The 14,739-nt window shown below is 52.6% G+C and overlaps 1 protein-coding gene across 1 annotated transcript in view; it reads right to left on the bottom strand.

Annotated features, from left to right (window-relative positions):
• CMTM4 (CKLF like MARVEL transmembrane domain containing 4) overlaps positions 1-14,739 on the bottom strand; it is a 72,541-nt gene that overhangs the window by 10,355 nt on the left and 47,447 nt on the right. Inside the window, exon 2 of the mRNA XM_051846868.3 lies at positions 6,671-6,847. Within this exon, the coding sequence (XP_051702828.1) occupies positions 6,671-6,847 (177 nt within the window). The remainder of the gene's footprint in view (positions 1-6,670; positions 6,848-14,739) is intronic.

The raw sequence follows: 14,739 nt of genomic DNA on the forward strand, positions 1-14,739 counted from the left end.
GTAGCGGGTTAAGCTGCCACCTGCAGTGCCGGCATCCCATATGGGCGCCAGTTTGCATCCCAGCTGCTCTACTTCCAATCCAGCTCTCTGCTGTGGCCTGGAAAAGCAGTAGAAGATGGCCCAAGTCCTTGGGCCCCTGCACCCATGTGGGAGACCCAGAAGAAGCTCCTGGCTCCTGGCTTCAGATAGGCTCAATTGGTCACTGTTGCGACCAACTGGGGAGTGAACCAGTGGATGGAAGACCTCTGTGTCTCTCTCTCTGCCTCTCCCCCTCTCTCTGTGCAACTCTTTCAAATAAACAAATAAATCTTAAAAAAAAAAAAAAAAAAAAAAAGGCCGGCGCCGCAGCTCACGAGGCTAATCCTCCACCTAGCGGCGCCAGCACACCGGGTTCTAGTCCCTGTCGGGGCTCCGGATTCTGTCCCGGTTGCCCCTCTTCCAGGCCAGCTCTCTGCTATGGCCAGGGAGTGCAGTGGAGGATGGCCCAAGTCCTTGGGCCCTGCACCCCACAGGAGACCAAGAGAAGAACCTGGCTCCTGCCTTCGGATCAGCGCAATGTGCCAGCCACAGCACGCCGGCTGCAGTGGCCATTGGAGGGTGAACCAACAGCAAAGGAAGACCTTTCTCTCTCTCACTGTCCACTCTGCCTGTCAAAAAATAAATAAATAAATAAATAAATAAATAATAAAAAAGCCCTAGACCAGGAGTCCCACGAAGCAAATGCCACAGGTGACTACTCGTCCTTCAAGCCCACCTGGAATCTGGCATTTCCTCTGAGCGCCCCTGACTGACCCCTCCAGGCCTCCTAGAGAGCAGCCAGGCCTGCACTTCCTGTGCCCAAAACCTGCACGCAGCAGCTGAGCTGTGTTTGCTCCGCCCACTGTGACTGAGTCCCTGGTGAAACGGGCTCAGCTCAGGGCTGTCGCTGCACTCCAGCTGGGCTCCCAAACCCAGACTCCACGATGGGCCCCAGCCTCTGTCCTGCACGTCCATAGTTCTCGGTCCAACCATGCAATGACTTGTGCTTAAACGGCCCCAGGATCAACAGGACAATGACAACACTGATGGCAATGGCAGCTCCCAGCAATGGGGCCTGACTGTGACAATCAGGCAGCTGTCAGGGTCTGAGTCCCGACTCTGTTACGACACAGAATACCCGAGAGGCTGCGCGAGGCAGTTCTTGCTACTTCATCTGCTCCCATGAATGAAGAAATCAAGTCTGAGAGGACGAGTGTGGGAAGGTGAAAAATAGCTCCTCGTCGAATCTTCAGTCTCCTGAGCGACAGTAGCATCTGTTGCTATTGCACCATGTCTGAGTCTGTGCAAATGAGGTCAACCCTGGGTAGAAGTGGGTCTTGGGGCCGGTGCAGTGGCACAGCGGGTTAACGCCCTGGCCTGAAGCACCAACAGCCCATATGGGTGCCAGTTCTAGTCCCAGTTGCTCCGCTTCTGATCCAGCTCTCTGCTATGGCCTGGGAAAGCAGTAGAAGATGGCCCAAGTCCTTGGGCCCCTGCACCCATGTGGGAGACCCAAAAGAAGCTCCTGGCTCCTGCCTTTGGATAGGCACAGCTCCGGCTGTTGCAGCCAATGGGGAGTGAACCAGCGGATGGAAGACCTCTCTCTCTCAGCCTCTCCTCTAACTCTGACTTTCAAATAAATAAACAAATCTTAAAAAAAAAAAAACAACCGAAGTGGGTCTTAGCAGAGCTTCTGGATGGGCCCAGTCACCAGAAAAACCTTCAGCCCCACCCACCCTGGACTCTAGGGGAGGGAACTGGACTGGACACTGCGTCCAGTGCTCATCCATCATGCCTATCCCTGGAAATCACTGAATAAGCCTTGCTGGGAGCTTCTGAGTTGCTGAACTCTTCCATTCTTCCATGAGGGCGGCTGGCTCTGAGTCCAAGGAAGATCCCAACTCCTCAGCGGCTCCGGCGGCTCCTGCCCTCGGGGCCCTGGGGACCCAGCCTGGCACCGCTCTCCGATCTGGCTGCTCCTGAGATTTATGCTTCCTAAGAAGCCAGGGGTCACGCGGAACGCACGGCCCTGGGTCCTGTGGGCTGCTCTGGGGAACTATTTTCTTTAATCAGTTTTCATCTTACTTGAAAGTCCAACAGACACAGATACACACACAAACACACACACACACAGAGAGAAAGAGAAAGAGAAAGAGAAAGGCAGGCAGGCAGACAGACAAAACATATCCAATATGCTGGTTAATTCCCAAATGCCCATAATGGCCAGGGCTGGACCAGGCCAACCCCAGGAGCCTGGAAATCCATCGGGTCTCCCATGTGGGTGCAGAGATCCAAATACGTGAGCCATTGCCAAGGGCCTCCAAAAGGTGTGCGTTAGCGGAAGTTGGAATCAGGAGCAGAGCCAGGACTCAAAGCAAAGCACTCGGTATGGGATGTGGGCATCCTACGTGGCATCTTAACTGCTGTGCCAAATGCCCGCCCCAAGAACAAGTGGACCGCGGAGCGGGTTGTGGAGGTTGCTGGTGCCTGGCCATGATATCAGAAGCAGGACGAGTCTTGTAACTGAACCCTTAACCTGCGAGACTGCACTATCTCTGGGAACTGGCGTCAGATTTAAGTGGAATTGCTGGCCACGTGTAGATGCTTGTGTAGCATCAGGAACAGAACAATACACACACATACACATACACATACACAAAAAAATGAGTCATGGCCAAGGGCTCAGGGCTCAACAAAGGCCCTCTGGGTGACCTCACATTGTTCTCAACCCAGCACAACAGCCGGCTTGGGGCCCTAGGCAGAAGGAAGCCTGGGAGAGGAGCTGGGGCCACAGAGGGGGGACGCAGGAAGCCAGGAGAGCACGGAGTCCCGGGAGGCGAGGTTGAGAGCGTGGCAAGGACAGGGCGTTCCAGAGCAGATAGGGCACGGCGGTGAGCAGGGCAAGTGCTCAGGGTCACCAGGGGACCCAGGGCATGCAGCCTCCGAGGTCCTCAGTAGAGGGCTTCCGGTGTCGCAGTGGGACCCTCAGCCACACTGGAATGAGCGGACGGTGCCCAGGGGACCGGGGCGGTGGCTCCTGTGTCTGAGCGAGACACACGGGCGCTTCAGGGCTGCTGGCAGGAGCCTCGTGCTTGGCCCAGGTGGCAGCTACATAATCTTAACTCTTGGTTAAACTATGTATTTACTTTCCCAAAGTGTTTTGAATGTGATCATAACAGGTTAGGAGAGAGAGATTAGGGGAGAGGGAACAGAAAAGGCAGGTGCCAGTCTCCTGCCAGCAAGTCTAGCCAGGTGGCCTTGGGCTACGGCGCCAGCAGGGAAGCGGGGGAGCGAGCGGCAGGTTTCAGGGTACACTGGGGATCAGACACGCCCTTTCAACAGCCCAGCTCCAGCATGGGGCGAAGGAGGCGGCAGTGGCACTCATCCAGGTGAACTGCCGCTGGACCAACAGGTGTGCGAGCCCCCAGTCCACGGTTAGACACAGTATCACAGGACAAGGCCCACGCACTCAGGAAAAAAATAAAACCAAACAAACCAACCCCCAAACTTGACATGAACAGCATCATTCAGATTGCATCAACTCACGCTTGTACAAAAACTGCCTTGTGACCTTGGTCCCTGGACACAAAGCTGGTGTCAGATGGGAGGAGGAAGACTGGGTGTCCCACTGCACAGGGTGTGACTGTCGCAAGACCAATGCGATGCTGAGTTCAGAGTAGCTACGAGAGGACTTCCCACGTTCCCACCAGCAAGAAATGCTAAGTATTTCGGGTGATGGAGACGTGGCTGGTTTGACCATTCTCAAGAGATACAGGTATCAAAACAACATTGTGTACCCCACAGAAAAATAGTTATTTCTAACTTAAAAACAGAATTTGAAGAAAAAAAAAAATGTCCTCCCTACCTGCCATTGCTCCTCCACGTGTGTCAGCCTGGGCTCCCGGATGACCTGTTTTCCTGCACCTGTGCCCATCACGCCCATTCGCCTCAGCAGGATGGCTCTGCGTTGTCAGAGCCACAGCACGGCCAGGGCTGGCCCTGTGGCGACTCACAGAGCGGTGCCCGGGTGAGGAACCCACTTTTCTCCGACGACGGATGCCATGGGTGCCACCCACGGTACCACCTCCTCAGGCTCACTCACTGCAAAGTGTGGACCCCAGGGACAGGAAGGTGGTCTCAGCTGATCACGTGACCACCAAGCCAACCTCATCCAGGAAAAAAAACAGATACCAACTTTCCAGTGAAAAAGATACAGCTGAACGTGACCACGAATGCGGTGTTCAACCAGTGGAAGGGCTTTCATGACTGAAGTGGGAAAGCCGGAATTTCAGAATGCTCACTAACTAGGCATCTCTGGAGGGAAGGGCCACGTGAATGGGCGAGAATCCGAAGCATTACAGATGAATGCTGTCAAAGAGGCAGACAAAGACAGACGGGAGGAAAGGCGACCCTGGTAGAAGCCTGAGGGAGGATGGTGTGGTTGCACTGGCAGTAGCACCCACAGGTATGAGGGTTTACCAGATACCTGTCTACCCATGATTCCACTTTATGTCTAAAACAACCCTGCAAGAAAAATATCATCTCCACTTTGCCGATGGCACTGTCTCACCAACGCAGGGCTCTAAGTGACCCACTTTTTTTTTTTTTTTTTTTTTTTTTTAGATTTTATTTATCTATTTGAGAGGCAGAGTTACAGACAGTGAGAGGGAAAGACAGAGAGAAAGGTCTTCCATCCACTGGTTCACTCTCCAGATGGCCACAATGGCCAGAGCTGTACCAATCCGAAGCCAGGAGCTTCTTCCAGGTCTCCCACACGGAGTGCAGGGGCCCAAGTACTTGGGCCATCTACTGCTTTCCCAGACCATAGCAGAGAGCTGGATCGGAAAAGGAGCAGCCAGGACTTGAACCGGCACCCATATGGGGGCTGAGGATTAACCTACTGCGCCACGGCGCCGGCTCCAAGTGACCCACTCTTCAAAGGCTGTGATCTTGACCTTCCCGGCAGCCGCTGCTTTGTCAAATAGGTCCTCCTGCACGGTTTCACAGGCTCCTCGGCGGCTCCTCCCTCAACAAGTACTTATCTTGAGGGCCTTAGGATCACAAAGTAACTGGGAGAACAAGGAACAAGTCAGCAGCCTTGGCCTTGCCCCATAAGGCTCTCTCAAGCTGTTCGTCTGCGGCGCTATCAGTTCAGGCCAGAACGCGAAGCATTTCTTTAGGGACAACACAGACTTTACCTCCAAAATAGCTGAGACATTAAAACTTGTCACAAAATCTTAGACAAGAGGCTTCCAGTTATATTGAGGCTTCAAACTGAATTTAAAATACAGTTCCATTTCCTCCAGCTTTCAGTGCTAAGACAAAAGCAGCCCGGCGTTCGGCTGACATCGACTTTTCTAGATCAGCAGTTCTCCTTTGATTTTCTTCCTCCTAAGAAGAGCTTGTGCCCATTAGGACAACACAAAGACTACTCTGTCAGAAGACTTACCATGTCCGTGCCCCAGGGCACACCACGGCAGAAGCCCTGCCTGGGCTGCCTCCCCCCACCAGCCAGAGAGACAGAGTCCACGGCCCTGGATGACTGAAGGCCCCCGTGGCCCTGGCCGACGGAAGGGGGCCCGCGGCCGCCCCCTCCACCGCCACGGGCGCAGCTGCAGTGCCCGCGGGCACAGAGGGCGAGGCAGCTGCTGAGCTGTTCTCTGTCTCCCGACTGAAACGTCTGAGCCCTTGCACACGCTTATTTGCAAAGAAATATCAAGAAAACCAAGTGACGTTAAAATTCCTTTCTCGTGCCACAAGACAGGAACAAGCAGCGCAGGCCAGGCAAGGCGGCTGGGGCCTGGCCAGCCCTAGCTGTCCCAGTAGGGCTGAGAACTCAACCTTGAGAGAAAAGCACACATTTCCTCTTGAGATTCTTGGTCAAACCACTCAAAGGCCCAGGTCCCCCGTCTCTATACACTTAGTTACATTTCTAGGCTTTGCACATTATTGGCATTTCATTCATATTTTCAGTTCTTACAGAATCAATGTTTTTGTTAACTGCTTCAGTGTCCTGTCTGAAAAACATACAAATGTAGTAATCCATTTTCTTTCTTGTCCCATGTAAACATGAACCTTACTGGTTGGTCATGGCAGATGACTTAAAACTGAAATGAGGGGCCCAGTGCTGTGGCATAGCGGGTAAAGCCACCACCTGCAGTGCTGGCATCCCATATGGGCGCCAGTTCAAATCCTGGTGGCTCCACTTCTGGATCCAGCTCTCTGCTATGGCCTGGGAAAGCAATGGAAGATGACCTTGGGCCTCTGCACCTGCATGGGAGACCTGGAAAAAGCTCCTGGCTCCTGGCTTCAGATCAGCACAGATCCAGCCATTGTGGCCATTTGGGGAGTGAATCAGTGGTTGGAAGACCTCTTTCTCTTTCTGCTTCTGCCTCTCTGTAACTCTGCCTTTCAAATAAAATAAATAAATCTTAAAAAAAAAAAGAAAACCTGAAATGACATCTCTAACATCATTGTTAGAACCATTCAGTTCATTCAACCCAGCAAAGACATTTTAACCTTCACCACTGAGTTATCATGGACTAGTTAAGGATCCAACTGCGCTAGAAGCAAACACGACACGAGGGACGCCAGCCCTGGAGCCTGCCGGCGGCACAGCCTCTCACCGTCAGGGAGTGGGGCTTGTACTCACGGTCAGGTTCCAGTTGATCTGGGGGATCCTCATGTGGAGGTTGAGACTGAACATGATCAGCAAGACTGCCGTCACCACAAACGCGCTGCAGCTTACAAACTCAAAAAAGTAGAGGCCTTCGCAGGGCGAGCACTCCATGATGGTCTCAATGCAGATGAAGGCGATCAGGGACAAGACCTAGGGAGGAAACAGGAAACACACGTGAGCCTATGTACAGCACACACCTGCGCTCAGCCGTGCCAGCCGGCTTCAGACGACACTGGGTAACGATGCACAGCCACAGAGCGTCTCCCGCAGGGACCCCGGGGTAACTGTCCGAACTGGGCTGAACGGGAGGGTCGGACTGTTGATGTGAACAGCCAAGCCCCCCTGCACTCCCCTTCCCTGGCTGCACACTGACACTGGTCTGTCACCGCGTGGCCCTCGGCACAAGCCCTAGCCCTTGAGAAGATGAAGACAGATGCAACCCTGGTCCCTCCGCCACCAGAAGTGGATACCTCCTGGGCATGTTTCTAATTTTAGCCTCTGCTACAAGTATGAGCACAGAGAGGCAGAATCAATACATATCAGTACATAATCAATACCTATCAGTGCACATCGCTACATAATCAGTCCATAGCTACCTTGGTGGTTCATGCTGGGGTCACACAGGTTAACTACAACCCTGATGGCTTCCCCAACAGCAAGTGCCTAAAACAAGAGGCCCGTCTCTTCCGTCCACGTGTCTTCTCAAAAGGGCATGGCCGGGTGTGATTACAGGGGGCAGACTGGCGGCTCGTAGGAATACAATCAAAATCGACCAATAATAGAACCACGTTCTTTCTGAAGGACCCAGGTAGCATCCTAGCAAACATGTCACAGCATTCGGAGATCATAGAGTCATACAGTAAGCCACAAGAATTATCAAGTGGGCTCTTACTCATTTATTGTCGAGGGGCAGAGAGGCAGGCAGAGCTCCCATCTGCTGGGTCACTCTCCAGATGCCTGCGGTGGCTGGCACTGAGCAGGAGCCGGCAACTCACCCAGGTCTCCCACGTGGGCGACAGGAGCCAAGTTACTTGAGCCCTCACTGCTGCCTCAAAAGGGTCTGAAGTGGCAGGAAGCTGGAGTCGGGATCTGCAGCCGGAGCCACAGCCAATCTGGGGGCTTGGATTCCAATGTGGGATGCAGGAATCCTAACTGCTAGCCTGCTCCCCAGGCAAACTTTTTTTTTTTTTCTTGAAAGGCAAAGGGAAAGGAGAGAAAGAGAGAGAGAGAAAGACATCTTCCATTTGCTAGTTCACTCCCCTAAATGGCTGTGGTGGCTAGGGCTGGGCCAGGCTGGGCCGGGCTGGGCCAGGCTGGGCCAGGCTGGGCCAGGCTGACGCCAGGATCCTGGAACTCCATCTGGGTCTCCCACATGGGTGCAGGGGCCCAAGCACCTGGGCCATCTTCTGCTGCTTTCCTAGGTACATTAGCAGGGACCTGGACTGGAAGTGGAGCAGCCTGGGCTCAAACGAGAGCCCATATGGGATACTGGTGTCTCAGGTGGTGGCTTAACCCATTGTGCCACAACACTGGCCGCCCAAGTGAACTCTGAAAGGCAGATCTGCAGATGTCAGGAAAGGGAGGCGGCCCGACGACTAAGTCAACGGCTCTGCGATCAAGGGAAAGTCAGAGACTGTAGCACCAAAGGGCAGATTCGTCTCGGACACTGGCCTCTGAGCCAGCGGCACCCGCACCCCAGGGAGGGTATGGTGTACCGGCTGCTTCCTCTCCTTCACCAGCACAAACAGAATCTGCCTTTTGACAAGATGCCCAAAGTGTGAGAAGCATCCGCAGCACGGGGCGTGCTGAGGCCCCCGCTCCCCAGGCCTTCCCTGGGTGTGCTTCCCCCAGACTTGGGTTTTGTTCGAGTCCACCCACTCCCATAAGGCCTGCTCATCTCTGGCTGTGTTCTACGTGCAGCATGAGGCACTCCGTCTCCATCTCTCCCCATTCCTGGGACAGCACACACAGAAATAGGCACAGTCAGCAGGCGGGGGCTCGGTGACTCACAAACCCCACACCTGCAACCCCTCACACTCTTGTCAATTGCCAGGCACGAAAGGAGAGCACTCCGCCCTTCTCACTGGCTGTGTCTCCACAGTCCCCTTCCCTAACGGTTCGTGGTGTTGTTGGTTTTTTGTTTGTTTGTTTGTTTGTTTTTTAATATTTATTGGGGCCAGCGCTGTGGTGTAGCAGGTAAACCTGCCGCCTGCAGTGCCAGCATCCCATATGGGTGCCAGTTCAAGTCCTGGCTGCTCCACTTCCCATCCAGCTCTCTGCTGTGGCCTGGGAAAGCAGAAGATGGCCCAAGTCCTTGAGCTCCTGCTCAAGGAAGAAGCTCCTGGCTCCTGGCTTCGGATCAGCGCAGCTCCAGCCATTAAGGCCATCTTGGGAGTGAACCAGCAGATGGAATACCCTCTCTCTCTGCCTCTGCCTTTTAAATAAATATTTATTTGAAACATTTTTGTTTATTTATTTGAAAGGCAGAGTTAGAGGGAGAGACAGAGAGAGAGGTGTTCCACCTGCTGGTTCACTCCCCAGATGACTGCAACAGCTGGAGCTGAGCTGATCAAAACCAGGAGCCAGGAACTTCTTCTGGGTCTCGCATGTGTGTACAGGGGCCAAGGACCTGGGCCATCGCCCACTGCTTTCCCAGGCCATTAGCAGGGAGGTGGATCAGAAGTGGAGCACCTATATGGGATGCTGGCACTGCAGGCAGAGCCTAACCTACTATGCCACAGCGCCGGCCCGCAGGGCTTTTCACATTTCTTTAATAACACATTGAAGAAAAGGATCTTACAGATCAAAACTGCAGCTAGAAAGAATGTGTTCAGCAGATCTGCTGTACAACACGGTGACTACAGTTAATGTGCTGTGTTTGGAAAATGGCTACGAGAGATTTTAAGTCTTCTCACCACAAGAAAAGAGAGAGAGAAAGCACAAGTATGTGTGCTTGAGGTAATGCACGCGTTGCTCAGCTCGGCTGAGCCACTCCAGTTGTGTACACATTCAGAGCACCTGGGGCACACGGCTTTAGCTGCCCGTCAGAAGCAAAAGGTAGAGGTCTCAGCACACACTTTGCGTCTCTCCTTACCATTTGCTACAGAAGCAGAGGCTTTCTAACTCTCCGTGTGAATTTCATGCCTAACTTGCGATCAATTCGCAAAAGAAATAGTTCATATAAGGAAAAGTCCCAAACTTCCCTCTTTTCTCACCCCTGTAATCGGATCTCGTAATCTTGGGCAAGAAATCACACACTGCACTGATGAGTTGCAAATGTCTCTGGAATGCTAACCTCAACCAGATTCTTGCGGAAAGGTAACTCCTAGTCTTCGACATTAAAATAAGAATGGCTTCAAGGACATGCAGGTCTTAGGGGCCACTCCTGAATCCCTGCTCGCTGACTCAGAGTCAAATGGAAGGAAAATTTTTAAAAGTTAAATTTAAAAAAACAGTAAGCCGGCCGGCACGGCGGCTCACTAGGCTAATCCTCCGCCTTGCGGCGCTGGTACACTGGGTTCTAGTCCTGGTCCAGGCACCAGATTCTGTCCTGGTTGCCCCTCTTCCAGGCCAGCTCTCTGCTGTGGCCCAGGAGTGCAGTGGAGGATGGCCCAAGTCCTTGGGCCCTGCACCCCATGGGGGACCAGGAGAAGTACCTGGCTCCTGCCATCGGATCAGCGCAGTGCGCTGGCTGCGGCAGCCATTGGAGGGTGAACCAACGGCAAAAGGAAGACCTTTCTCTCTGTCTCTTTCTCACTATCCACTCTGCCTGTCAAAAAAAAAAAAATACAGTAAGCCAGGCAGTGATGAGAACAGAGGGAAAAATCTGAGGGCAGGCAAGGGGAATGAAGCCTAGCGGGGCAAGGGCACTTGCACTTGAGACCAAGTGGCCCAGAAGGGCCCAGGGCTTCGGAGGCCCGGGGGCGTGGTGGGCCTGTGGCCGAGCTCTGAGGGTGACACCGTTAGGTTCAGGTCTTAGAAGGGCCGCAGCTACTTTGCAGAGATCAGACTAGAGCGAGGACCTGGCAGAAGCTGGAAGAGTCAGGAGGCCTCTGCAATACCCTGGGGAGGGGTCACAGCAGCACAGATGGTGAGTGCTGACTTCTGAATGCTGCTGACAGGTGACCGGATGGAGGAGGAAGCGGGGGCCGGCGCCACATGAAGGTTTGGGCCCTGGCAGGTAGAAGAGCTGCGTTGCGGTACCTAAGATGGGGAAGCCTGCGGGGGCTGGCGCGGGGGCATCGGGAGCTCAGCTCAGGACAGGCTAAGGCCGGAACACAACCCAGACGGAGACCTACCTGGGGATGTGGAACGGATGCGACAACCCCCCTGGCTGGGCTGAGTTCAGGCAGCAAAGAGGGCACCTGAAGCTGGGCAGGGGGCACTTCCACGTGTCCACCACGGCAGGAGGCAGACAGCTGGGGTTCAAATTCCTGTCTGCTGGCTGCCTAGTGTGGAAGCCGGCCTCCAAAGACCACACCTCCCTGGTACGCTACTCCTTTTGACACACACAGAACGGGCTGACCTGTCATCTTGCAGAAGTGATGTCACAGATGTGGGACTGCCTGGACTAGGTCAGCAAAGTCCCTGTGGCAACCAGAAGGTCAGGAGCCACTCAACTTACAACAACTTTGCGGTGGGCAAATCTCGCATGTGAGAACTGTACAGACGCCCAAGACGGGTGAACAGGAAAAGGCTGTGGCGTTTGCTAATCAGGCGATCGCCGGTGCCCTTGGAGAGCCCTCTCCTTGTGTTGCCCACCAGCTGACTTGGAGCAAACATTTGCATAGTTGATAAATAAATCAATATTGAAAGGCTACGAGACTTCCGTAACTGTGGCTGATTATGATCACCAACACCAAAAGGCAGAAAGGAAAAAAAAAAGGGGGAGGAGTTAGTATAACAAATTTTTTTCATTCACTCACTTATATATTTTTTCATTTATTTTCAAAGATGAAAGAGTTACAGAGAGAGAGCTCTTCCATCCACTGGTTCACTCTCCAAATGGCTGCCAATGGCTGGAGCTGGGCCGATTCAAAGCCAGGAGCCCAGAACTTCTTCCAGGTCTCCCACGTGGATGCAGGAGCCCAAGCACTTGAGCCATCTTCTGCAGCTTTCTCAAGTGCATTAGCAGGGAGTTGGATTGGAAGCGGAGCAGCCAGGACTCGAACTGGCACCCATATGAGATGCCAGCACTGAAGACAGAGGGTTTACCTGCTACACCACGGCACCGGCCCCTGAAATTTTTTCATAGAGCCTCAAGTTACCAAGGGTTGGACCGTAAGCCATTCAGATCTTTCTGGAGATTGAAAGAGACCAACACATTCCAATCTTGTCTTCACAGGCATACGGTGGGGCTGGAGTCTTGGCTGTGAGATTTCCAGACGCACGTTCATTCTAAAACACGCAGCCAGCGCTTCAGAGCCCTCGCTTGCACCAGCCCCTTGCAGGAGCCTGGAGGGGACCCCAGCAAGGGGACAGCATGCTCCTGTTCTTGTAAAACCTGCCACAGCTCCAGGCGCCAGCTGCTGACGGAGTAACAGCTAATTGGAAGAGTCAGCTGTCACTCCCACCGCCCTGCCAGGGTGGAACGCTTCCAGAGAGCCTCTGGCCCCCAAATTAACAAGACCAATGTGTCCTCCAAGGCCCAGCTAGAAGCAACAAGGAGAATGGAGGAGAAAAGGGTGTGAAATCCTGAGGACCACTGGATGCGTAAGACTGCAAGTGGAGAAGTCTACGGCCATCAGCACCTGAACGCAGGCTGTGCCTGTCGCATCCCTTCCGATGCAGGTGCGCAACTATCAGTGCTCTACCACGCGCTCTGCCCTGTGCTGGGAACCACATGAGAACTCCAGGGTTTTCAGGCACAAGGAGGCGGCACTAGTGTAGGAGTACGTGTGTGGGGGAGGCTGTGGCTTTGGACGTCCGGACATCCCCCTGACTCAGATTACATCTTGGTGCATCTGACAAGGTTTGACATCCCCAACAAAAAGTACGTACCAAATGCCTCCGCCTCACTGAAACAGACTGAAGAAACAAGTGTTCCGCTGACAAACTCCCACACGTGTTTGTCAGCACGTCAACGTGAGCTGTGTAAGAACACATCGCTTGTATAATGATGCTGCAATCTAAAATCTGAATTATTCTTGCATACTTCTAAGATTCAGACTGATTTTGCATACTTTCTCAGAGTATGAGAAGGCTCTGTTTCAGTGAAGGCCAAGACAAAAACAGAGAGAAAATGCTTTCTGAATTTGTAAATTAGCATGCTTCTTATTCCAAATACATATTCATTCTCACACCAGGTTTTTTGTATTTTTAACTGTATATCTTTCCCTTAAAGTAAGCATCCCAAATCATTGAATCTTAAGTCTCAAAACCTGCATCTGCTTCCGACTTTGGGACTCACTCAAATGTGAGTGGGTGAGATACTCGTTGCTTCTGGTGCAGCCTGCAGGAACCGTGGACAATGATGTCACCAAGTTCCCCCGCCCCCAGCTACAGCTGTCAGCCATGTTCCAGATCCAGGAGATGGGGGAACAAATGACCAACAACACAGACGGATGCCCAACTTCACGCTCAACTAGAGAAATGACACCTCAGATACTGTGCTCACCTCCCGGATTCATAGTACACACTATGTACATATGTACATAGTACTAGAGAGGAAGGGCAAGCAGGCACCTCCCACCAGGACGGGTGTGGCACGGAGAACGGCCTTGCAGCCCTTTCAAAGCTGTGCACGGGGGGCTGGCGTGGTGGCAGCAGGGGAAGCCGCCGTCTACACTGCCAGTGTCCCACAGCAAAGTGCTGCTCTGCTGCCGATCCTGCAGCAGAAGATGCCCCACGTGGGAGCAACATGGGTAGTGGGCCCCTGCCCCTCACATGGGAGACCAGGATGGAGCTTCTGGCTCCTGGCTTTGGCCTGACCCTGACCCGGCCATTGTGGCCATTTGGAGAGTGAATCAACAGATGAAAGATCTCTCTGTCACCCTGCCTTTCAAATATAGAAATCTCTTAAAAAAAAAAAAAAAAAAAAAAAAAAAAAAAAAAAAACCACTGTGGAGCCGGCGCCGTGGCTCAACAGGCTAATCCTCCGCCTTGCAGTGCCGGCACACAGGGTTCTAGTCCCGGTCGGGGTGCCGAATTCTGTCCCGGTTGCCCCCTTCCAGTCCAGCTCTCTGCTGTGGCCCCAGAGTGCAGTGGAGGATGGCCCAAGTGCTTGGGCCCTGCACCCGCATGGGAGACCAGGATAAGTACCTGGCTCCTGCCTTTGGTTCAGTGCGATGCACCGGCCGCAGCGCGCCGGCCATGGCGGCCCTTGGAGGGTGAACCAACGGCAAAAGGAAGACCTTTCTCTCTGTCTCTCTCACTGTCCACTTTGCCTGTCCAAAAAAAACAACACACTGTGAACTCACACACCTGCAGTTGTTCCTGAAAGCCTGGGAATGTGCCCACTGGAACAGCTACAGCCATGTTCACGCTGGGAAAATCACAAGGGAAATTGGGAGAAGTCCCCTTTTTTGGGAGGGGACTTTAAACACTACTACAGATTTTGATTTTATAAGAAATACATATACATCTAATATATGTGTGCAAACTTACATGTATCTATCACAGAACATGTATATATTGGAAACGCAGCTATGCGTATATGCAAATATAACACAAGTTTATAAGTCCAGGAAGAATCTATAGTAAAATGTGAACAGTGAATTCATTTATACAGTAGAAACGTAGATAGGTGGGTTTTTTTTAGGCTTCTTTTATTTTCCAGAAGTTCTACAATGAGTCTATGTTTTTAATCAGAAAAAAATTATGTCATGTGTAGGAACACTCTCCTGAAACATTCCGGTTTATTAGGAGTTAAATGTTGGTGACCTCTATGAACCACTGTTGTTTTAAAGCCTCTCATGAATATTTCAAAATGAAATGAAAAACTTTAATGAAAATGAAAAGCACTCTACAAGTTGCTATTGGTTCCACTGCTTTATCAGAGCAGTTTGTCATCTGCGAAGTATTTCCTGACCATCACTGCACTC

Source organism: Oryctolagus cuniculus, chromosome 18 (assembly GCF_051225735.1).
Source record: "Oryctolagus cuniculus isolate XC-2025 breed Fujian yellow rabbit chromosome 18, ASM5122573v1, whole genome shotgun sequence".
Lineage (NCBI taxonomy): Eukaryota > Metazoa > Chordata > Mammalia > Lagomorpha > Leporidae > Oryctolagus > Oryctolagus cuniculus.